Genomic DNA, 23,470 nt, shown 5'->3' on the forward strand with positions numbered 1-23,470 from the left:
TATAATGACAAAGCAAAAATGGGTTTAAACATTTTAGCAAATGTTTTTATATTTATATAAAGTCTGAAGTTTACATGCACTTAGGTTGGAGTCATTAAAATTTTTCAACCACTCCACAAATTTCTTGTTAACAAACTATAGTTTTTGCAAGTCGGTTAGGACATCTACTTTGTGCACGATGAAAGTCATTTTTCCAACAAACTGTTTACAGACAGATTTATTTCACTTATAATTCACTGTATCACCTTTCCAGTGGGTCAGAAGTTTACATACACTAAGTTGACTGTGCCTTTAAACAGCTTGGAAAATTCCAGATAATGATGTCATGGCTTTAGAAGATTATGATAGGCTAATTGTTCCAGATAATGATGTCATGGCTTTAGAAGATTATGATAGGCTAATTGACATAATTTGAGTCAATTGGAGGTGTACCTGTGGATGTATTTCAAGGCCTACCTTCAAACTCAGTGTCTCTTTGCTTGACATCATGGGAAAATCAAAAGCAATCAGCCAAGACCTCAGAAGAAAATGTATGGACCTTCAGATTTCTGGTTCATCCTTGGGAGAAATTTCCAAATGCCTGAAGGTACCACTTTCATCTGTACAAACAATAGTCTGCAACTATAAACACCATGGGACCACGCAGCCATCATACCGCTCAGGAAGGAGACACGTTCTGTCCCCGTAGAGATGAATGTACTTTGGTGCGAAAAGTGCAAATCAATCCCAGAACAACAGCAAAGGACTTTGTGAAGAGGCTGGAGGAAACAGTTACAAAAGTATCTATATCCACAGTAAAACGAGTCCTATATCGACATAACCTCAAAGGCTGCTATATGAGGAAGAAGCCACTGCTCCACAACTGCCATTAAAAAGCCAGACTACGGTTTGGAACTGCACTTGGGGACAAAGATTGTACTTTTTGGAGAAATGTCCTCTGGTCTGATGAAACAAAAATACAACTGTTTGGCAATAATCACCATTGTTATGTTTGGAGGAAAAAGGGGGAGGCTTGCAGCTGAAGAACACCATCCCAACCAGGAAGCACAGGAGTGGCAGCATCATGTTGTGGAGGTGCTTTGCTGCAGGAGAGACTGGTGCACTTTACAAAATAGATGGCATCATGGGGGAGGACAATTACGTGGATATATTGAAGGAACATCTCAAGACATCAGTCAGGAAGTTGAAGCTTGGTCGCAAATGGGTCTTCCAAATGGACAATGACCCCAAGCATACTTCCAAAGTTGAGGCAAAATGGCTTAAGGACAACAAAGTCAAGGTATTGGGGTGACCATCACAAAGATCTGACCTCAATCCCATAGAAAATGTGTGGGCAGAACTGAAAAAGCGTGTGCGAGCAAGGAGGCCTACAAACCTGACTGTTACACCAGCTCTGTGAGGAGGAATGGGCCAAAATTCACCCAACTTGTTGTGGGAAGCTTGTGGAAGGCTATCCGACACGTTTGACCCAAGTTAAACAATTTAAAGGCAATGCTACCAAATACTAATTGAGTGCATGTAAACTTCTGACCCCCACTGTGTGATGAAAGAATGTGATGAAAGAAACAAAAGCTGAAATAAACCATTCTCTACTATTATTCTGACATTTCACATCCTTAAAATAAAGTGGTGATCCTAATTGACCTAAGACCTAAGCATTTTTACTGGGATTAAATGTCAGGAATTGTGAAAACTGAGTTTCAATGTTTTTGGCTAAGGTGTATGTAAAATTCTGACTTCTATCTATCTATCTATCAAAAGAAGATCTCTCCAGTGCTAGCTGTGCCACCAGAGACTCTGGGTTCGTGCCCAGGCTGTCGCAGTCGGCCGTGACCGGGAGGTCCATGGGGCGACCTACAATTGGCCTAGCGTCTTCCGGGTTAGGGAGGGTTTAGCCGGTAGGGATATCCTTGTCTCATCTCGCACTAGCGACTCCTGTGGCGGGCCGGTCGCAGTGCACACTGACCAGGTTGCTAGGTGTACGGTGTTTCCGCCGACACATTGGTGCGGCTGGCTTCCGGGTTGGATGCACGCTGTGTTAAGAAGCAGTGCGGCTTAGTTGGGTTGTGTTTCGGAGGACGCATGGCTCTTGACCTTCGTCTCTCCCGAGCCCGTACTGGAGTTGTAGCGATGAGACACGACATTAACTACTAACAATTGGATACCACGAAATTGGGGAGAAAAAGGGGTTAATTTAAAAAAAAGATCTCTCATTTACTCAGTACTTTTTCGAAGCACCTTTTGGCAGCGTTTACAGCCTCAAGTCTTCTTCGGTATGATGCTACAAGCTTGGCACACCTGTATTTGGGGAGTGTCTTCTGTACAGATCCACTCAAGCTCTGTCAGGTTGGATGGGGAGTGTCACTGCACAGCTATTTTCAGGTCTCTCCAGAGATGTTAGATTGGGTTCAAGTCTGGGCTCTGGCTTGGCCACTCAAGGACATTAAGAGACTTGTCCCGAAGCCACTCCTGCGTTGACTTGGCTGTGTGCTTAGGGTCGTTGTCCTGTTGAAAGTTGAACCTTCTCCCCAGTTTGAGGTCCTGAGCACTCTAGAGCAGGTTTTCATCAGGGATCTCTCTGTACTTTGCTCTGTTCTTCTTTCCCTCGATCCTGACTAGTCTCCCAGGCCCTGCTGCTGAATAACATCCCCACAGCATGATGCTGTCACCACCATGCATTACTGTAGGGGTAGTATTGGCCAGATGATGACATTTACATTTACATTTAAGTCATTTAGCAGACGCTCTTATCCAGAGCGACTTACAAATTGGTGCATTCACCTTATAACATCCAGTGAAACAGTCACTTTACAATAGTGCATCTAAATCTTAAAAGGGGGGTGAGAAGGATTACTTATCCTATCCTAGGTAGATGAGCCTGGTTTCCTCCAGAGGTGACACTTGCCATTAAGGCCAAAGAGTTCAATCTTGGTTTCATCAGACCAGAGGATCTTGTTTCTCATAGTCCGAGTCCTTTAGCCAAAAAGGCACCGAACTCCAAGTGGGCTGTCGTGTACCTTTTTACTGAGGAGTGACTTCTGTCTGGCCACTCTACCATAACGGCCTGGTTCGTGAAGTTCTGCAGAGATGGTTGTCCTTCTGGAAGGTTCTCCCATCTCCACAGAGGAACTCTGGAGCTCTGTCAGAGTGACCATCGGGTTCTTGGCCACCTCCCTGACCAAGGCCCTTCTCCCCCGATTGCTCAGTTTAGCCAGGCGGCCAGCTCTAGGAAGAGTCTAGGTGATTACAAACTTCTTCCATTTAAGAATGATGGAGGGCACTGTGTGCTTGGTGACCTTCAATGATGCAGAAGTTGTTTAGTACCCTTTCCCCAGATCTGTGCCTCGACACAATCCTGTATCGGAGCTCTGCGGACAATTCCTTCAACCTCATGGCTTGGTTTTTGCTCTGACATGCACTGCCAACTGTGGGACCTGATATAGACAGGTGTGTGTCTTTCCAAATCATGTCCAATCAATTGAATTTACCACAGGTGGACTCCAATCAAGTTGTAGAAACATCTCAAGGATGATCAATGGAAACAGGATGCACCTGAGCTCAATTTCATGTCTCATAACAAAGGGTCTGAATACTTATGTAAGTAAGGTGTTTTTATTTTTAGTTCATTTGCAAAAAAAATCTAATGTTTTCCCTTTTTCATGAGGTAGATTGAAGATTTTTAAAATGTTTATTCCTTCTAGAAAAAGTCTGTAAAATAACAATGTGGGAAAAGTGAAGGGGACTGAATACTTTCCAAATGCACTGTACCTTCAGCTGTTCTGTAATTACTAAAATGGTCGGCCCACTAGCCAATGACTTAAGTTGCCTAATGTGATTCCAATGAACAATCATTTGGAGTTTAAGTACCGGTAGTCAGATTGAATGACTCTTCTCTTTTGATTACTTTCCTAGAAGTCTGCATTCAGCCTAACACAGCTGGGAGGAAACAACAGAAGATGTGAGCCAGAAGCATAGCCTACTATGGCGGCCTTAGTGCTGGAGTCTGTTCAGAAGGGTGCAATCTGTCATCTGTCAACAGACACGATTCCCTCTTCTATATGACCGACAATCATATCTCCTCTACGTAATGGATTTCTGAGTCTGAACATTGCGTGTAGAAATGTAATGAATAGAGCAGACGCGATTTCCTCTTCTTTGACAGAAAATCATGTCTGCTCTTTTCATTCCATTTCTATATGCAACGTTCAGACTGTCTCGGATAGAAATTCATTGTGTAGAAGAGGGACTGGTGTAAGCTCTTCATTCCATTTCTATCTGCAGTGTTCAGCGTGTTTCACATCACTGACTGAACACCCCCGGTGAGACTTCCAGAGAGAGAGAAGAAATTGCACTGAACCCAACACAGGATACAGACATGCTGTCACATCGTGGACAAAAACTGCAACTGCATATCTTCAAGCACTCAACACTTCTTCCTCTGTGTATCTCAACTCCCTTTAAACAAGTGAATGTGATTTTTGACGAAAATATCTTTCTATGTTAAATCTGCATTTTAGATTCTGGATATGGGCCCATTTTTTCATCTCTTACATAGTTTTAAGCACTGAATATAGAAAAAAAATCCACATAATTGTATTTTCAGGGTAGAGATGTCATTGGGTTAGTGTAATGTTATTGCCTCCAAGTTTCAGTGGTGTTGTGTTTTCAGTGCATTTAGCTGTACATTCTTCTAAATTACTAACCTAAATGTCTCTCCAAAATACAAGAGGTGCTGTTGTTGCCAAGAAAGAATGTATAGGCTAGATGCCACCCGGACTTCCGTCTTTCTGAGAAAGCTTTGCTTTTGTCTTAGTCGTTTGTCATCTTGTTGATTTTAGTGAATGGTATGAGAGAAATTTCAAACACCCATGTGTTCGATGTCCGAGATGAAATGTTTCAGCTCCCGATCTAACTGTTGACTGCATTCCTGCATTGGGAATCTCACTTGGATCTATCTCGACAGCAACAATATCAACGACCCGAATAGACTGTGGGAAAAGTCCAGAATTTGAATATCATTTGAATGCTGACGTATTTCCCGCCCTCCTGTTACCTGAATATTAATGACTGTTCTATGGTAATTTGACTGTGGTGCGTAAAGCATGGTATGTGGTTATTATGGTCTGTCTCGGTGCATGGGCCACTGTACCTTTCCTCTCTGTAACTTTGGATGTAGTTTGAAACAGTGACTATTATATATCGTCCTGAGATTTGAACTCTATTTTATGAGACATGTTAAAGCCTGTATTTTATCCTTCTGAGACCCAGTAAAAAAAAAAAGGGATGGAAAAAGGGGTGTTTTGTGGGGGTGTACAAAGAAAATAATTTGAACAAATATTGTTTATTTGATGTGCACTGTAGTGGATATAAGCGGGTGATAGTAAATATGGAACAGTACAGTAAGTGAAGAGCATAGTTTTGATGTCCACTACAGAGGACTTTAATGAACGCGCTCTTATTGTTTATTTTCTTCTTTTTTTTTAACCAAGGAGAGAAAGTTGCATGTGATATCATTGAAACTCCCATAACGTCCTCTCAAAGGTAGAACAGCACATAAAGTAACTGACCTGTGATTCCAGATTTGTATGAAATGTGACCTATGATTAATTACAATATGAGTCAAATAGTTTACCTTAAAAAAAAAAAATGTAATTAAGTATGTTTAAAATAAGCTTTTTTTGTGTTCAAATGGTGTGGCCATTTTACCCGGTCATAACAACAACAAAAAAATATGATGAACATAGATCGCTGATTGGCCAGCTCATCTTCCGCTGGTGTATGACAATCATACGCTGAGGAAATAACATGCATTTAAAAAAAAAAAAACAGTTTTGTTTGAGATACACATTTTTTGAAGTGTGTTTTTTATTTTGTATTTTTTTATTTTTTTTTTACAATTTATGCTTTGGCTACATCGGAGTATAGGACAAGTCAACTACATTATTTGGGTTTGAGTTAACAGAATATGAACTTTTAAATGTTTTTAACATGTATGGCCTCTGAGATAAGGACCAAAAATGAATGTCCATGAAGAGTGGATAAAAAGGAATTGCTGGGCATTAGGAGGATATGAAATATGCTTCTGATTCCAACGAGGTGATCCACTCTTGCCAAATGTCTTTTCTGTGTATTTTTATGTAGCACGCATATATATCTTTTTTTTATGGTAATATGAAATCCTATAGGCGAGTGTCCTAAATGTAGTAGTTTGGGGTCTATAAGAGCCCTACAGTGGAGGTGTCATAATACCCATAAAACCTAGCGGTCAACAGAGAAATTTGTTTTTCCGCCATACAATTTTTCCCAATGGGGATTTTAGAAACGCTTCAAATAAGAGTCAGGTTTTGTGTAGGCTTACCCTGGTGTGATGTGTAAATATCTCCTGGACAAGGTAACTTTTGTCAATATATTTGGCTCTATTTACTCTCGTATTTGAAAAATACTAATTAGCGACAAAGTAGACATCATGCAAAACTAAAAATCCATTCAAGCTCCTGCACGTCATCTCTAGCTGACACCTTTGCTAACAGGTATAGAGTCAATTTAAAACTCACACAAGACAGTTCACAGAATTGTCCACATAAAGAAATGTAGCCAATGTATTAATTACTAAATGTTAGCTGACATTAGATAGTTCATCCAGAGATTTATACCTTTGCCTTGATTTGCGACAGTCTTGTCCAGATCATCATGGCCTTGTAGTTCTTTTATGATAGCCACATTAGCAGCTAATTAGCATTTCATTTTTGGGGATTAAATACAGGTTAATATTTTTTTATAAAAGTCACCTTGTCCTAGAGAGATTTACACGGTTGTCAAAACGTCACGCCAGGGTAAGCCGACACGAAACACAGACCTTATTTGAAGTGTTTTTAAAATACCCTTTGGGGAAAAATGAATGGTGGAAAAACAATTGGAACCATTAACCTGTTTGACTGCTAGGTTTTCTGGGTATTATGACTCATACCCTCTGAGGAATACGAGTTTGAGTCCCCCATTGTCGGCTGCTTTGTACCTTTGAATGAAGTTCTTCCTCTGAATGGCTTTCATTAATACTGAATAGTATATCCTGCTTCTTTCCACAAAACCAAACTTCCAACCTGCCCTTGTCAGTCTGTCCTGGACAAGGTTCTCCATTGTTACCGTAAGTGAACGAATGAACACTTTAAACTGATATCATGTAAGTAATTATTTGGATATATATCAGCTTTTTCTTAAGTGTTAAATGCGGAATGCATCGCTATACTATGTTTTAAATAAGGATTTACAACATGACTAGCAGCACTGCTACCCAATAAAGCATTGTCTCGTTCTGTGTGTGTGTGTGTGTGTGTGTTGGGACTCAAACATAATTCTTGTCGAAAGTTCAGATCCAAAACACATTTCCTACCATATTGTACTATCGAGATACGATGCCCAGTATTGGAATTCTTACACAGCCAGATTCAATGTATTCTCTAATTACCCAAGAAATTAAGTCAACAGCTATTTGAATGCTCTGTTTTCATCTCACATGTTGGTCCAATAGAGCATTGATTTCTTTTGTAGCTATATTCATCTTTACACGGGCTTAAATTCCATTCCAATGCTATTATATTTCCTATTTCTAAACACTCATGTGGGATGAGAAGAGAGTTCTCTTCACCTTGCGCTATCGGGGATCTGTGTGAGTGCGTTTCTTTATTGATTGAGTGGGGAGGTTTCACTTATTTTCTTAGCTGGGTGTAATTACATCAGCAGAGTTGTTAAAGGACTGTCGGAACAGATGGTTGTACTGGCCTTACACACACACACACACACACCTGCTTCGACACCTAGACTCAACTCTTACAAACGCATGCCGTAAGTTATATAGTGATCTGATTACATCACGGCGCTGCTGTTGTGATTTTGTCAGACAAAACAAAGGTTAAAAAGTCTGAAGAGAAACCAAGCACAGTAGTTAGACGTTTTGTTTTCCTTCCAATGCTTAGATACGTAAAGGGATCGTGAGAGATTTAAGCAATTAAGCCCTTTTTCTACTTTCTAACTCACGGAAGTCTACCAGAACAACTGGGACTAGGCCCGTTATTGTTACTTTCCACTCAGCTACATAAAACCCTGATCACAGTCATTTAGATGTGGCCCTGAGTGATATTGATCTCAATAGTCTGAAATGAAGGAAATCTAATAGCGCCACGGCTAATTACGTTGTAATGAAGGCTGCAGGAAATAGCCTTTCGTTGTTAGCCAATTTCCCCCGGCGACCTTGATGTGAAAGAATTCGAAGCTCTTTGAGAAGACTGGTTCAATAGAACAAGCAAAGGTAAGTAATAAGCCCAGTTGATATTCAGGCTACCATGTTTTAGGACTTTGGCCTCCATATTAGGACAGCCATGCATGCTTTCTAGACCGGGCACACGCGGTGCCATATTGCGCATGTTGATTTTTGTCCATCCACACCAGATGCGATCGGAACATGCAGGTTGAAATATCAGAACGAACTCTCAACCAACTATATTCATTTGGGGACAGGTCGAAACACATAAAACATTCATGGACATTTAGCTAGCTGGCTTGCTGTTGCTAGCTTATTTGTTCTTGGATATAAACATTGGGTTGATATTTTACCTGAAATGCACAAGGCCCTTTTTTTCTGGATCTTTGTAGAATTTTGACCCATTTTGAATCACATAAAATAGTGTGTTTCTCTACTCCGACAATCAATCCACAAGGTTTCTAGTAATCGCGCCTCTTCGCCTCTCCGGTCTTTTTCTTCTTCTGTGGACTTTATATGGGGGTTGGCAACCATCTTTAAGGTGCTTTACCACCCCAACTGGACTGGAGTTCATCTTTCAGTCACCCACGTGGGTATATGCTCCTAAAAAACAATGAGGAGATAGGAGAGGCGGGACTTGCAGCGCACCACACTTTAAAAATTGAACAAAGTTATATTAGCGCTTGGCTATGCTGATGTTTGGTGTCGCGCGCTAGCTGTTTGGATGTAATTATTGAATAACATGTATGTGTACATTTATTTTGCAACCCTCGCCCATGCTTCGCGAGCGGTGTGGTCAGCATGTTAGTCTTAACGGGAGTTGAGGCTGTCCTAATATGAATACCTTATTGGCCCTATTTTGATGTGCAGTGCACTTTAGACCTGGGTCAAATGCTTAAGCTGGACTTGATTTAGTTCGCCCATTATGGAAACATTGGAATATTCCAGCGCATCTCAAAATACTCAAGTATTTGACCCAACATTCCATCAGAATATTAGGTAGTTATTCATGAAAAATACCTTCAAGTGTAGGCTGTGTGGGTTGCCATGGCTATGGATAAAATTGAGTACATGAGTGAGTGACAGGTTTGATTTCATGTAGCCTGTATACAGGTGTAAATAATATTGACATTGTTAGAGTAGTAGGGTTCTCATGTTTCTCATTTTGAAATAATGAACATTATTGATTTTAATGTCGACTCAACAAACAGCTTGAGAGCATAGCGAACAGAGTTTTTTTCTCTTTGGAAAGTGATGAAAACACATAGTGTATTTACAGAGATTACACTGCCCCCTAGTGAGAATGAAACGTATATGTACCCACATCAATATGAGCTGCTCAGGCAGCACCACTAGTACCATAATATAGACCACTTGATGACGGTATTGAGCTGTTAAAGCGATAAGCAGTCACTCCAGGGCACCGTCATTGGGGAGCAAGAGCATTTCACAGAGCGGAAATGTATATAAAACATTTTCTGTCATGAGGAAAGGGTAGAATCCCTATAAACAACTTAATAAACGTTTTGTATTCATGAAATCAGTAACTTTGTTTTACAAACTTGCTCTCTCACATATGCACGCTCAACTCTTCACCATGGCCTACACATAGCCCGCTACTCCCCCCCACACACACACACAAACTTTGAAAATGTAATCAACGTTTTTTGGCCGCATATGCAGATTTGCAGATGTTATCGCAGGTGCAGCGAAATGCTTTGTGTTTTTAGCTCCAACAGTGCAGTAATAATACCTACAGTAGCATATACAAACACAATACGCACATAATCCAAAAAGTAAATAGAAAGGAATTCATAAATATCAGAACGAGTAATGTCAGAGTCCGGAATCACACACACACACTGGCAACGTCTGCTCGCTCGCACACTCATACACTGACACGTCACACTCCTTCCCTTGATCCCTACCCCCTTCACTTTGTTTCATGTTTTTGTCTCGTCTGGCGTTTTTTTGTTTATTTGTTTCAACGAATTTAGGTCCTATATATATCTCCCATTTATTATTGTTTATTATTATTAGTATTATTATTATGATGCACACACACACACACACACACACACACACACACACACACACACACACACACACACACACACACACACACACACACACACACACTCAGTCATTATTGTGTCCGTTGGTTATCATTGAACTTAAAGGTCTGCTGAGTGTCAAGCCATTCAATCTTAACACTGAACAAACATATTTCTCCTGCTGTTATCATTGTCTACCATTTATTCTCACACCCTTCCTCTGTAGTGACATATGAGTGTCTTTATTTGTTTGGCGAGAGAGAGAGAGAGAGAGGGGGGCTTGAGTGGCATGGACTGAATATGTATTTGCCCTCTCTGTCTCTTTATAACACACTGGATACTGAATAGCTTGTATGCCCCACACTTTCCAGGGTGTGTGTATTTAATGACTTTACACCGAGTCCCTATGATTAGAGACCTGACCTGGGAAAAATAGTTATGAAGTTGGTACCGCCTTAGATGGTAATCTCTTAATGATAGTAGCTTCTTATCATGTCTGCGTTTGAAAGCCAAATCCAGACAGTATATTTAGACAGAGACACTGCTTCTCATTGTAGGGCGCTAGTCTGCTAGAATCGTTATTATAAAAGGGAATTAGTGTTCCTTTCTAATATTTATTTTTGCTCCAGATACCCAGAGGGTCCTAGGACTATCCTATATGATCCCTATCTCTCCAAACAACACACACACACACACACACACTCCTCCTCCCCTCATATCTCCATGTCTTCTTCTTCCCTAAAAACGTCTAATTTAGCAGGGTTGGTGGGTTCAAGTCGAGAGAAAACCGTCACTGATACCGCATCGACCGTCAGTGGCTGGCCGGGATTGACACATAATCAATGACTCTGCATCGGCAACCGGGACAGGACACATATTTAAGATTCCTCAAGCCGCAGGATCGGAGGGAGGCGAGGAGGAGAGGCTCACGGCTCGCTGCATGCGCTGTGCGTTTGAGTGATGGGCCGGTAGATTGGATCTCGCGACCGAGGGATCAGCGATAGCACGCCTCTGATTTATCTATTTACAGCAGCGCTCCAGGGAAGGCTGGCGCAATCCGCCCGGCCCGGGCCTGTTGTCAAAGCTCCCGGGAAAGAGAGGATTTAAAAAAAAAATGTAAATAACGTATTCCCAATTTGTTTATGGTTCCTTATGGCCCTGCTGTCCTCTCTGTTTTGTATCTGAGAGTGAGGATGACGGGATGAGGGGTCTTAGGCCTGTGTTATATACTTAGCCTCATATCATGTAGACTGGGAGAGGAGGATGAGGGTCGCAAAGCGTGTACCTCAAGTGCATTTTATTACATAGGCCTTTACCAGCTCAATGATATCTCATGAGCTCATGCAAACTGTAATTTGAGGATATAGCAAGTGGATGCAACAACCAAAAATAAATGGGTCATTAAAAGCAATAAAGGATTTATCATGATTCCCCCTCCACAATGATCAACTTCTGAAGGAATCTCACCTCTGAGCTTTCTGTCTGTCTCAGAAACCAGTCTTAATTAATTCACTAAACAAAGACAAGGGGTGTAGGCCTATTCATTAATTGCAGACTGTATAAAAACGTTGGCCTGTTGCACAGAATCAAACGGAACGAAACGGGGAGGGACCTACCCGAGTTCTCCAATTGAAAATATTGTTTTCGTTGCAAAAAGGTTTCAGTTTGAAGTAAACGGTTTCTGTACCAAAGCGTTTTGCAACAGACCAAATGTTTAGCTACGATCTGAGGCTAATGAACACATCCAAGGCCTCTTCTTACAACATCACAGAGTTTATAACCTGTATTGTACAATGCTGAAAAACGAATCTGCAGACCACAAAACAGCCGAGTGTCTTGCCACTGGCATGGATTGAGTGGGAACGTCAGGGACAGAGTTGTAAAACGTACCCAGTTGTCAAAATTGAGTAAAAGTAAATATACCTTAATAGAAAATGACAAGGAAAAGTGAAAGTCACCCAGTAAAATACTACTTAAATGAAAGTCTAAAAGTATCTGGTTTTAAACATACTTAAGTATCAAAAGTACATGTAATTGCTAAAATATACTTAAGTATCAAAAGTAAAAGCAAAAGTATAAATCACTTCAAATTCCTTATATTAAGCAAACCAGGCGGCACCATTTTCTTGTTTTTACTTAGATACTTTACACCACTGTGAAGGGAGACAGTGATGAAGTCTGTCTGAAGATGTTTCCTCCTTAATTTCTCTATTTTCTTCTCCTCCATTCCATCTCTCTGTCTTTCCTCCTTTATTGTTCCCTCCCCTTTCCTCCTCTATTGCCTCTTCTCTCTTCTCTTTTTAATTTTCTCTCCCTGTTTCCTACTTTCCTCAGTTTTTATTCCTCACTTCCTTTTCTCCTCCTCCATTGTTTCCTGTTCTCTCTTTTCCCCAATCTGTTCCTTCTCTTCTCTTCTTTAGTTGGCGCCACAATTTCAACTTGCTTCTTGCCTATTTGAACTGAAGAAAGAAAACACAACCTTCTTGCCCAAAAATAGTCACCGTGTCTCTGCATGTTTAGTTGCATAACCCACCTTGACAGCGGATACAGAACGCCAAAGCAGTGGAACTAATACGCCTTAATGCCTCAAGTTGAAGACGATGAATTTTCATAAGTTTGCTTTATCTTCTCATCAGATCAGACTCAACCTTAGGATAATCGCCCCCACCCCCCGTCTGTTTCTCTGTCAAAGTCTTTCCCCCAAACTGCCTCTTACACACTCTTTGTCCCCCTTCGTCCCTCTCTCTGGGCGCACGATTATATTCATGTAACGTGTGTTTGGAGGCACTAACATCAACGTCGTCGAGGCGTCGTGTTGACAGGGATTTCAAACGAACCCTTTGTTATGCTACGATCATATACTAGTGTTCACCTCATTTACATGTATTAGCCCACAGAGCTAAAGTGCAAATCCTCTTTAGAAGTGTAATGGACAAATGCCTGGGAGACATGTAAAATCATGGGTTCATTAAAGACCACTTAGGCTCTGTTTATGACGCCAAGCTAACACCTCCAACGGATGGATTTAAACATTACGTTTGTTCCTGTAGGTTTATAGGGTCTTTAGCTACACTAGCAGAATAGCCATTAACGGTTTGTACACTGAGTAAAACAAACATTAGGAACATCTTCCTAATATCGAGTTGCACCCTCCCCTTTCGCCCTCAGAACAGCCTCAATTCATTGAAGCACGGGCTCTACAAGACGTTGAAAGCGTTCCACAGGGGTGCTGACCCAAGTTGACTCCAATGCTACCCACAGTTGTGTCAAGTTGGCTGGATGCCCTTTTTGTGGTGGACCATGGTTGATACACACAGGGAAAACCCCAGCAGCGTTGCAGTTCTTGACACAAACCAGTGAGCCTGGCACCTACTACCATACACCGTTCAAAGGCACTTAAATCATTTGTCTTGCCAATTCACCCTCAGAATGGCACACATCCACAATCCATGCCTCAATTGCCTCAAGGCTTGAACATCATTATTTAACGTATCTCCTCCCCTTCATTCACACTAATTGAAGTGGATTCAACAAGTGACATCAATAGGGGATCCTTGCTTTCACCTGGATTCACCTGGTCAGTCAGTCTAAGTCGGGTAAAGGGCAGGTATTCTTAATGTGTTGTACACTCAGTGTATTTGACATGGGGAAAATGCATTGGTCAAATAAACCTGACCTATCCATTCTTCAACCTAATATTAGATATGTTTTCTTGCCCATGCCTCTGTACAATACCATGAGACTACCACTCCAATCTACAAAAGTAGCTTACCAACAGAAGCCAGCCTCGGAAAGGGATTACCACTTCCACTTTGGACCTTGTGGTTCCATGGAGCCTCTGTAGGGTTTCCTCCAAAGACCCTGTTTCATAGGAGGTGTAATCCCAGGCTAGGAGTCCCTGACTTGGGGAGGTCTCTGAGGTCCCACTGCCCTACCAGTGAGAAGGCTGGGCTGGAGTGTATGATTGGTATGAATGAGCAGGCCAGAGTTCGGCCAATGGCTGGCCCCTTCTCTCTCTCTCTCTCTGCTCTCATAGCCCAGCGTTAATTGCTTTGAAGCTCGGTGCTCACCTCCGGGAGCTCGACAGGGATGTTTTACAGTGCTTTCAGGAGACAGACATTAATAATTAAATTCCAGGCATTTCCTCTCTTAGTCTCTCGCCACTGCAGAGGGATGGAAGGAGGAAGGACGAGGGTAGAGAGCACCAGTTGGACAATCCTCCAGTATGCCATAACTCTTTGTTGGTATGGGAATAGGATGAAGTTGCTTCTCTAGGCAGCCTGGTCTCATAGACTAGACGTAACATAGTAAACTTAAATCCGGGACACTTAAATTATGTTGATATGTTACGTTTGGTATGATGACCCCTCTAGGACCTAGACACGGATCTGAAGTCAGTTTTGAGTTTTCACTGAATGGTTCAGGTTAGGATTTAGTTGGTAGAGACGGATTCTAGATGTATGTACCGAAGGGCATGTTCTACCCGGAGCCGTAGCAATTACCAGGCTTGACCAAATGGAGCATTGGGCTTTTTATAACGTTTTTGGAATGTGACTATAATAAATAACATTAGCTGTAATTCAATTGTTCATTTGTGTGTAATTAAGGCAATGCTGCAGGTGCAATTTGGGTAGAGTTTTCGTATTCTCAGTGTGTTCACTTTTGTAATTGTGTGATAACTCATTAGCTACACAACTGTTGCAACCCCTTTGTAGTAAATTGAGCTACATCGTATATCAGCTGTGAAATTCACATAATTGGCCAAGAGCAGTCCAATTCAACCTTTAGCGCCTTTAATATTTAAAAAACAATCATGTCTGCACTGCATATCAGAGGGATCAGTTGCTTAGCAGAATGCTAACGTGCTAACGGTTGCCAAGCAGTGAGTAATGAGTTCTAACCCTGTGTGGTGGTCATTATCACTCTACCATGATTGCGGTTGATCAAAACAGAGGGGTTAATTAACATACTAATTGTAACCGGCCCTACGCTGGTGCAGAAAAAATAACGGACTTCCTTTCATTTCTCCATCACTCTGTTCTTTCTACAATGGCTTCCTTTCCGAACAGAGATGTTATTATTCCTGGGGTTCTGTGGCAGAAACACTGGCTACCCAATGGTGCCACTTACGGTAAACAATACATAGTATTGTTGTCCCTTCAAAGACCTCAATATTGATGAAATAACCAATTTAATTTCTTTATCTCCATCAACTTTACAGCAGAAGGCAGGGTAGCCTAGTGGTGAGAGCATTGGACTAGTAACCGGAAGGTTGCAAGTTCAAACCCCCGAGCTGACACTGTACAAATCTGTCGTTCTGCCCCTGAACAGGCAGTTAACCCACTGTTCCTAGGCCGTCATTGAAAATAAGAATTTGTTCTTAACTGACTTGCCTAGTAAAATAAAGGTAAAATAAAAATAAAAAAAATAAATAAATATAAATGTTAACTGGCATTAGATCTGACCTCAAGTCAGTTGCCAAACCTATTCCACTATCCACTTGAAGAAATACTACAGTTTACTATAGAATACTAGCTACAGTACTTACTATAGAAGTCTATAGTAAAATGTAGTATACTGTATAATACTATACTACATTATCCCTCAATTATCCCTCAATGTTGTAGTATACACTAATGGTCAAAAGTTTTAGAACACCTACTCATTGAAGGGTTTTTCTATATTTTTACTATTTTCTACATTATAGAACAATAGTTAAGACATCAAAACTATGAAATAACACATATGGCATCATATAGTAACCAACAAAGTGTTAAACAAATCAAAAATACATTTTATTTTTGAGATTCTTCAAATAGCCACCCTTTGCCTTGATGACAACTCTTGGCATTCTCTCAACCAGCTTCACCTGCAACGCTTTTCTATCAGTCTTGAAGGAGTTCCCACATCTGCTATGCACTTGCTGGCTGCTTTTCCTTCACTCTGCAGTCCGACTCCTCCGAAACCATCTCAATTGGGTTGAGGTCGTGGGATTGTGGAGGCCAGGTCATCTGATGCAGCGCTCCATCGCTGTCCTTCTTGGTCAAATAGCCTTTACACAGCCTGGAGGTGTGTTGGGTCATTGTCCTGTTGAAAAACAAATGATAGTCCAAACTAAGCCCAAATCAGATGGGATGGCGTATTGCTGCAGAATGCTGTTGTAGCCATGCTGGTTAAGTGTGCCTTGAATTCTCAATAAATCCCAGACGGTGTCACAAAGCGTAAGATGGCGCTGAAGAGGATAGCTGACGTTTTACATGCTCCTAACCAACTATGCTATTTTGTTAGTTGTTTTGTGTTGTTTGTAACTTATTATTTTACTTATTTTGTACATAATGTTGCTGCTACCGTTTCTTATTTCTTATGATAGAAAATAACTTCTGGACATCAGAACAGCGACTACTCACCTCGAACTGGAAGAAACTTTTTCCTGTAACGAGTCCGACGAGAGGGATATACTGCTTTCCCGGGAACAGGCCCAAATCCCCGTCATTTGCGTGAAGAAAAGACGGAGGAAAAGGGGGCGCTGACTTCTGAGAATCTGTAGGCGAGCGAGTAAACTCCCACTGTCGTCCGTTCTACTGGCTAACGTGCAATCATTGGAAAATAACATTGATGACCTACGATTACGATTACCCTACAAACGGGACATTAAAAACTGTAATATTTTATGTTTCACCGAGTCGTGGCTGAACGATGACACAGATAATATAGAGCTGGCGGGATTTTCCATGCACCGGCAGAACTGAGAATAAGATACGTCTGGTAATACTTAAATGTAAATGTAATGTAAATGGGTGTGTGTGTATCTATTTGTCAATAACAGCTGGTGCGCGATGTCTAATATTAAAGAAGTCTCAAGGTATTGCTCGCCTGAGGTAGAGTACCTTATGATACTCTGTAGACCACACTATCTACCAATATTATCTACCACACTATATTATTCGTAGCCGTCTATTTACCACCACAGACCAATGCTGGCACTAAGACCGCACTCAACCATCTCAACACACTCAACAGTAAATACCATAGTCTGCAAAAACACTACATTATTACTATAGCATATAGACAGTTTTCTTTTACTTTTATTGATACTGAAGTTAACTGTAAATACTACAGTATACTACAGTGACTACTACAGTAAAGTCTGCAAAAACACTACAACGATTACTGTAGTATTTATACCATAGTATACTACAGTATTTATTTTTATGTAGGTACATTATGAATCAAATAAATACTATTTGTTTTCTTTCCAATACTTTAGCTGCACTTGATTGAAATGTCATGGCACAATGGAACCAATGGTATAGTCCCAAAAATGCAAACCCAGACCATTGGGCATGATCCAACATCAGCTTGGCATTAGATCTGAACTCAAATCAGTCACTAAACCAATTTATTTTCCACTGCACTCAGCACCCAGGGCGATATGACTAATTGACGATGCCAATGTGGTGTGATGGAAATAGGGTGATGTTGAAGTTGGGGATGAGGGAGGAGGGAGGGAGGGGTTGATTGATCTGGTCCTAAATGATAGAGGAATTGATCATGGCTGCAGGTAGTGGAGGAGTGATAGGGGACGGATAGAGGAGTGATAGGGGAAGGTAATGAGGAAGGAGGGAGGAGACACATTAGTGGTTAGAGTTACCGATGTGAGGGGACCTCTCATGCTGATTAAACTGGCTTATGAGGGCAGGGACACATCAGTCTACAGCTGGACCGAGGGGAAGGGAGGCCAAAATGTGTCCGAGGACGGACAATGGAGATCAGGGATAAGCGATGAAGCAGTAAAGCCTAGGTTGTGTCTTGGAATCCATCCAAAAATAATATTTAGTGACATCTCTAATCTGCACATATCATCAACAAATACCTGATCATTATAGCTGGGTCCTGACTAAATGAAGAAATAAAAAACACTGGATAAACTCAGGATCCTATTCGTAGACTAACTTGGGTCTGTCCATAATAGCCAATGGCACTTAAAGTCCGATCAAAGTTATAGGTACAACGGTTTTGACACTGATCTTATACTGTAACTGACCGAGACTTCACAATAGGCTTAATACAGTTTTGTGCTTCTAGAGCCACACACCATCTCTGATCCCAATACCCATTCACACCACCTAAATAAAGGATGAGGTGCTCAATTGTTACAGTCTTTAGAGTGGCCCTCTTTAAAGGACCCTTTTGTTCTCTTACGTTGTTAAGCTTGATGTGTTTGTGTAACCAAATCGACCTCTACCTCCGAGTGTGTGTGTCTGTGTTTATGGCCCATTTCATGTTTTACTGCTCAAATGAAGACCGATCACAGATGGATGAATGATTCACTTCACTGCATTTTTTTGTTGTTGTACTGGAGACAGTTTGAATTTACATCTTTCATTGTTTGGCTCAGTATCGCATACGTACACGCACACCGTTTACTTGTTAATGAGATTGATGTGTCAGGTCGGGGGGGCTACAAATCCAGGGAAAATCAATGTGATGTTTTTAGCATTTATATGGCTTTCGCTCTTGCATATCACTACATGTAGACGGAAGGGAACCTAAGAGCTATGCAGGCAGACATACTAATAAAATAAATGTGACTCACCACCTGGATTCGGTCTTATGTAGCAAAATTCGAATTTTTTTAATAGATTTTTATTACATTGGATAAAAGTAGACTCAGAGCTACAAAATGGAATATCATACAGGCGTTTGAGGAGCAATGGGAAAGTTTTTCTACTTTGAAAGTTGATACACGTGTAAGCTCACTTTTGAGAAAAGTGCGTTTGAATGTTTTGGTACCTAGAGAGCTCTTCTTTGTCTACACCCATTCAGCATTGTTTACACTCTCTTAAGCCAGCCCCAACAGTCTCTTTAATGATTCACATGTGAGGTCATGTGCTAAACAGTGAGTAGTGTAGTAAAGATTAAGACTAAAAGTGGTAGTAGCCTACAATATGAACAATTCCAGGTAAACAGGAAGTGTCCAGATAAAATTATTTGATGAATATTAGATGACGCTTACCCAGACACACTTGTCTAAATTGATGGGTCATGTGAAAGAAATGCTTTTAACCCCCAGCCACATCCAGTGGTGGAAAAAGTATTATATTTTCATTCTTGAGTAAAAGTAAAAGTAATTTCAAATTCCTTATATTAAACCAGACGGCACAATTGTATTTTTTGTATACTATTTATTTATTGACGGATAGCCAGGGGCACAATGTATTTAAGTATCAAAAGTATAAACCATTTCAAATTTCTTATATTAAGCAAACCAGACGGCACAATTATATTATTTTTATTGGCGGAGAGCCAGGGGCACACTCCAACACTCAGACATTATTTACAAACAAAGCATTTGTGTTTAGTGAGTCTGCCAGATCAGAGGCAGTAGGGATGACCAGGGATGACCAGGGATGTCCAGGGAATTCATTGCCCTTGACAATCAACCATTCTCTGTCGTGGGTGATGTTGGCTTTCGCAGACTGGTCGAGCACTGGCCCTACCGGAGTTACACAGTAATAGCGTCCCTGCTGTTAGCTTCACAACATACATACTATGGAACGCCGTTTGGGTCTTTGCAAAATAGATACAGTAGCACTGTAAAAAAAGTCTGCAAACAAGCAAACACAGGCCACGAACGATGTGTTTGCAATACTGCGTTGGTAATAAAGCATAATTTGTTCGACCGCAATTTCTGGGGTAGCTAGCTTTAGCTTGGTACCTAGCTAACACCAATACAACCGGCCTGAAAACAATGACCAGTAAAACCTGCAGTCATTTTCATTATTATTAGCAATGATTTAGGAATCCTTGTGAGTAAGTATTAACTAGGTTGCCACTTGTTGTTCGCCTATTGAAATTGAACTTCAGTTCATGAACATAAATAGCTAGTCAGCAACTTAACCCTGTTGCCCAAGCTAACGTTATAAGCAGCCAGCTAGCTTCACCTGGCTAGTGAGGCTCGACCGCACCGGGTTATGTGTTGTGAAGCTAGCCACAATAAGGATTAGGCACAATAATGGAATTTTCGGATTGCCTTCAAAAACCAAAAAATGTCAGTGACAGTAATGCAAATGAATACAAAGTAGAAGTATGCCATACTTTTATTTTGAAGGCTAGCCGCAAAGTCCACTATTGTGGCTAATCCTTATTGTGGCTATCTTCACATAGATGGGTCCGACCACCATTCATCAAATTAGAACTGTCTTTTAGGGTTATTTTAGATGATGACACTTCGCTATATAGTTAGCTAGCTAACAATATATCTACTGAAACAGAAGTGTTATTTGACCCATCAAATAGTGTTATTTGACGTGTATCTTTTTTGACACGCAACGACCCAAACGGCGTTCCATAGAAATCCTGGTTGAGAATGAAATGACTGAACAAGACAGCACGTAAGTGAAAGAAATAGGTTTTGATGATGTTTTACTGGTAATGGGGACATACGCAAATGCCAACAAAATAACTTTTTGGTGTGTGTGTGTGTGTGTGTGTAACCTTTATTTAACTAGGAAAGTCCGTTAAGAACAAATTCGTATTTACAATGACGGGCCGGATGATGCTGGGCCAATTGTGCGCCGCACTATGGGACTTCCAATCACGGCCGGATGTGATACAGCCTGGATTTGAACCAGGGACTGTAGTGACGCCTCTTGCATTGAGATGCAGTGCCTTAGACTGCTGCGTCCATGTGTGTGTTAACTATTTAACTGTACTAGAATGCTTAAAAGGCCGCTAAAATTGTAAATATCGATTATCAGTATTTTTTGGCAAGGAAAACATCGGAATTGGACAAAAATGTAATCAGTGCATCACTAATACAGACACCACAAAAAAAACGACTTAAGTAGTACTTTAAAGTATATTTACACCACTGCCCAAATGCCTTCACACCAGTACATTAGCATACTTTATATACTGTTACACATGCACTTAACACATAGTATTCCATACATAGGTTAAGGCCATGCAACCTGAGTGAGTTTTTTTTTTTGCACATGAACAGATCCATGCACCATATTTATTTGGTGGACAATTGATACGGTCACATGATATTGTTGTGGTATGTCACAAAATCATGTTACTACCACACATCAATATTAATTTTATACAGTATATCTTGCTAAGTGGATGGTCTCTACAGAAGGTGTAAATGGTACAGCTAAATGGTTACTTTCATAGTAGCAATATCAGAAATAGATAGTGTCAATATAAATAATATACAGTATGTACAAGAATAATATTAATGACGTTATCAGCGACAGACGAGGAAGTTATATGCATACAATCAGGGGTAAAGTGGCTGAGCAGCGGGATAAACATAAAAATAGTAGCAGCAACGTTTGGCGTGTGTGTTAGGAGAGAGTCATGTGAATAGAGGCACTACATATAGTGCTGATGACTGGTCCGTCTGAACCGTGCATGAACAAGGGAATCTATATTCGGAGAGCCTGTTTCTATCCTGCCCTTGACTTTGGTGTAGGGGATGTGATGATCCAGAAGAAGATTGGGAGAATGTCATATGGTCAGATGAAACCAAAATATAACTTTTTGGTAAAAAAGAAAAAGTGTCTGTCATAGTTGAAGTGTACCTATGATGAAAATTACAGGCCTCTCTCATCTTTTTAAGTGGGAGAACTTGCATAATTGGTGGCTGACTAAATGCATTTTTTGCCCCAGTGTAAGAATAACCTCATACAATGAAGATTATGTTTTACCTGAAGTGCTGCTACTGCTTGCTCTGTGGCAGCGGCCTGAAGTACGGAGTCAGGTGTTGTTTCCAGCCATAGCTTTCCACCAGCACCGTACCATCCTCCAGTCCAACCAGCTGTGGGATGTTGACCCCTGTCACAGTGCTGTCCTTCACAACACCAGCGATCTCAGATGAAGTGTTCATTCTGGTCTTTCTGAAGCAGCTTGACGTGGCCTTTGATCAGGAAGTGAAGGTCCAAATTGTGGTGGAGCTTGTGCATGGTCCACCAGGCACGATACCAGAGCACAAACTTGTTCTTGTTTTGGCCACTGCAGTTTTCACAATTCAGGTCCACACGTGTTTTCCCAACTCCGTAGTTGGTGAAGAAATGATGCATGTAGTTGATGACTGCGCTGCTGCCTTTACTTACTTGTGATAGCTCTCTTTTTGATGACAGTATGACTGGTGGATTAGAGTCAGGCATGTTCTACTGTTTGATGCTGAAAGACAAATTCCAGAATAAAATATTTTAGCATTATTACACAATAGATGCGAAATAGCATTCTGAGATAACATCACTACACACAGTTCATACAGGTAATGTTAGCTACTGTAGCTAGCCAGCCATCTAACATCAGCTGGATAGCTAAAAAGCAAGCTTTAACTAGCAATACAAACCGATTGTCATAGCTAGCTAAAATTAACCAATAGGTTCAATGTTAGCTAACATTAGGCTATAACTAGCAATGTGAAATGGCATTCTGAGAAAACATCACTAACGTTACACACACCTTATACACATACAGAAGTTAATGTTAGCTAGCAAGCCAGCCACCTAACCTTAGCTAAAGTTAACTAGCTAAAAGCAAGCTTTAACTTGGGATCTTTTGTTTAGACATGTCACGTTAATGTTAACTAGCTAAAAAAAATATATATATAATCCCAATCCTTAGAGTAACGTTACTAGCAATACAATCCGATTGTCATATGAAAGCTTCATGGCAGACTGCAACCCCTTTTATAAGACATTCTGTGTAGTTTCCGTTTAGTTTGCACAGCTTGTTTGGCTGTGTTATTTTCAGTGTGAGAGAGATTCAGCATTCGTCGTCCAGAAAGTAGTCCATCACAACTTCTTCTCACTGATCTTTGTCGATAGCGCCTGATAAATTCAGGGCAGCAATGTTATTGAGAGCAGTAGCAACATATTTGCAGTTCTTCAAGGCTAACGTTATATCTTAAAAAGCGAAATAAAAAAATGTATGCTAAAATAAATAAAATAAAAAACACCTGCAGTAGGAAGTATTATCTTCGCTTTATGAGGTGCTCATTTTATTGACACAAGAGGCAACCTAGCAGACCAGTCCAAACTCGTCTCTTGGCATGTCCAGCCCACTCATTATCTCAGCCCATCATGGCTAGCAGGAAGGTTGCTGACTTTCTCTGTGGCTAAACCAACTAGGCTCGTAA

At 40.9% G+C, this 23,470-nt stretch overlaps 1 protein-coding gene across 7 annotated transcripts in view; it reads left to right on the plus strand.

Annotated features, from left to right (window-relative positions):
• LOC118368668 (RAS guanyl-releasing protein 2-like) overlaps positions 1 to 23,470 on the plus strand; it is a 126,574-nt gene that overhangs the window by 85,545 nt on the left and 17,559 nt on the right. Inside the window, exons 16-18 of one of the 7 annotated variants that reach the window (XM_052497149.1) lie at positions 3,494 to 3,597; positions 3,913 to 3,958; positions 4,282 to 7,313. The exons of 1 other annotated variant lie outside the window; for it this stretch is intronic. In XM_052497149.1, coding sequence (XP_052353109.1) covers positions 3,494 to 3,597; positions 3,913 to 3,958; positions 4,282 to 4,310 — 179 coding nt within the window. In that variant the 3' untranslated portion in view covers positions 4,311 to 7,313. Of the gene's footprint in view, positions 1 to 3,493; positions 3,598 to 3,912; positions 7,314 to 23,470 lie in introns of those variants that run through there. 5 more of the 7 variants (XM_052497150.1, XR_008093201.1, XR_008093200.1 and 2 more) reach the window with 5 other exon arrangements.

Source organism: Oncorhynchus keta, chromosome 35 (assembly GCF_023373465.1).
Source record: "Oncorhynchus keta strain PuntledgeMale-10-30-2019 chromosome 35, Oket_V2, whole genome shotgun sequence".
Taxonomy (NCBI): domain Eukaryota; kingdom Metazoa; phylum Chordata; class Actinopteri; order Salmoniformes; family Salmonidae; genus Oncorhynchus; species Oncorhynchus keta.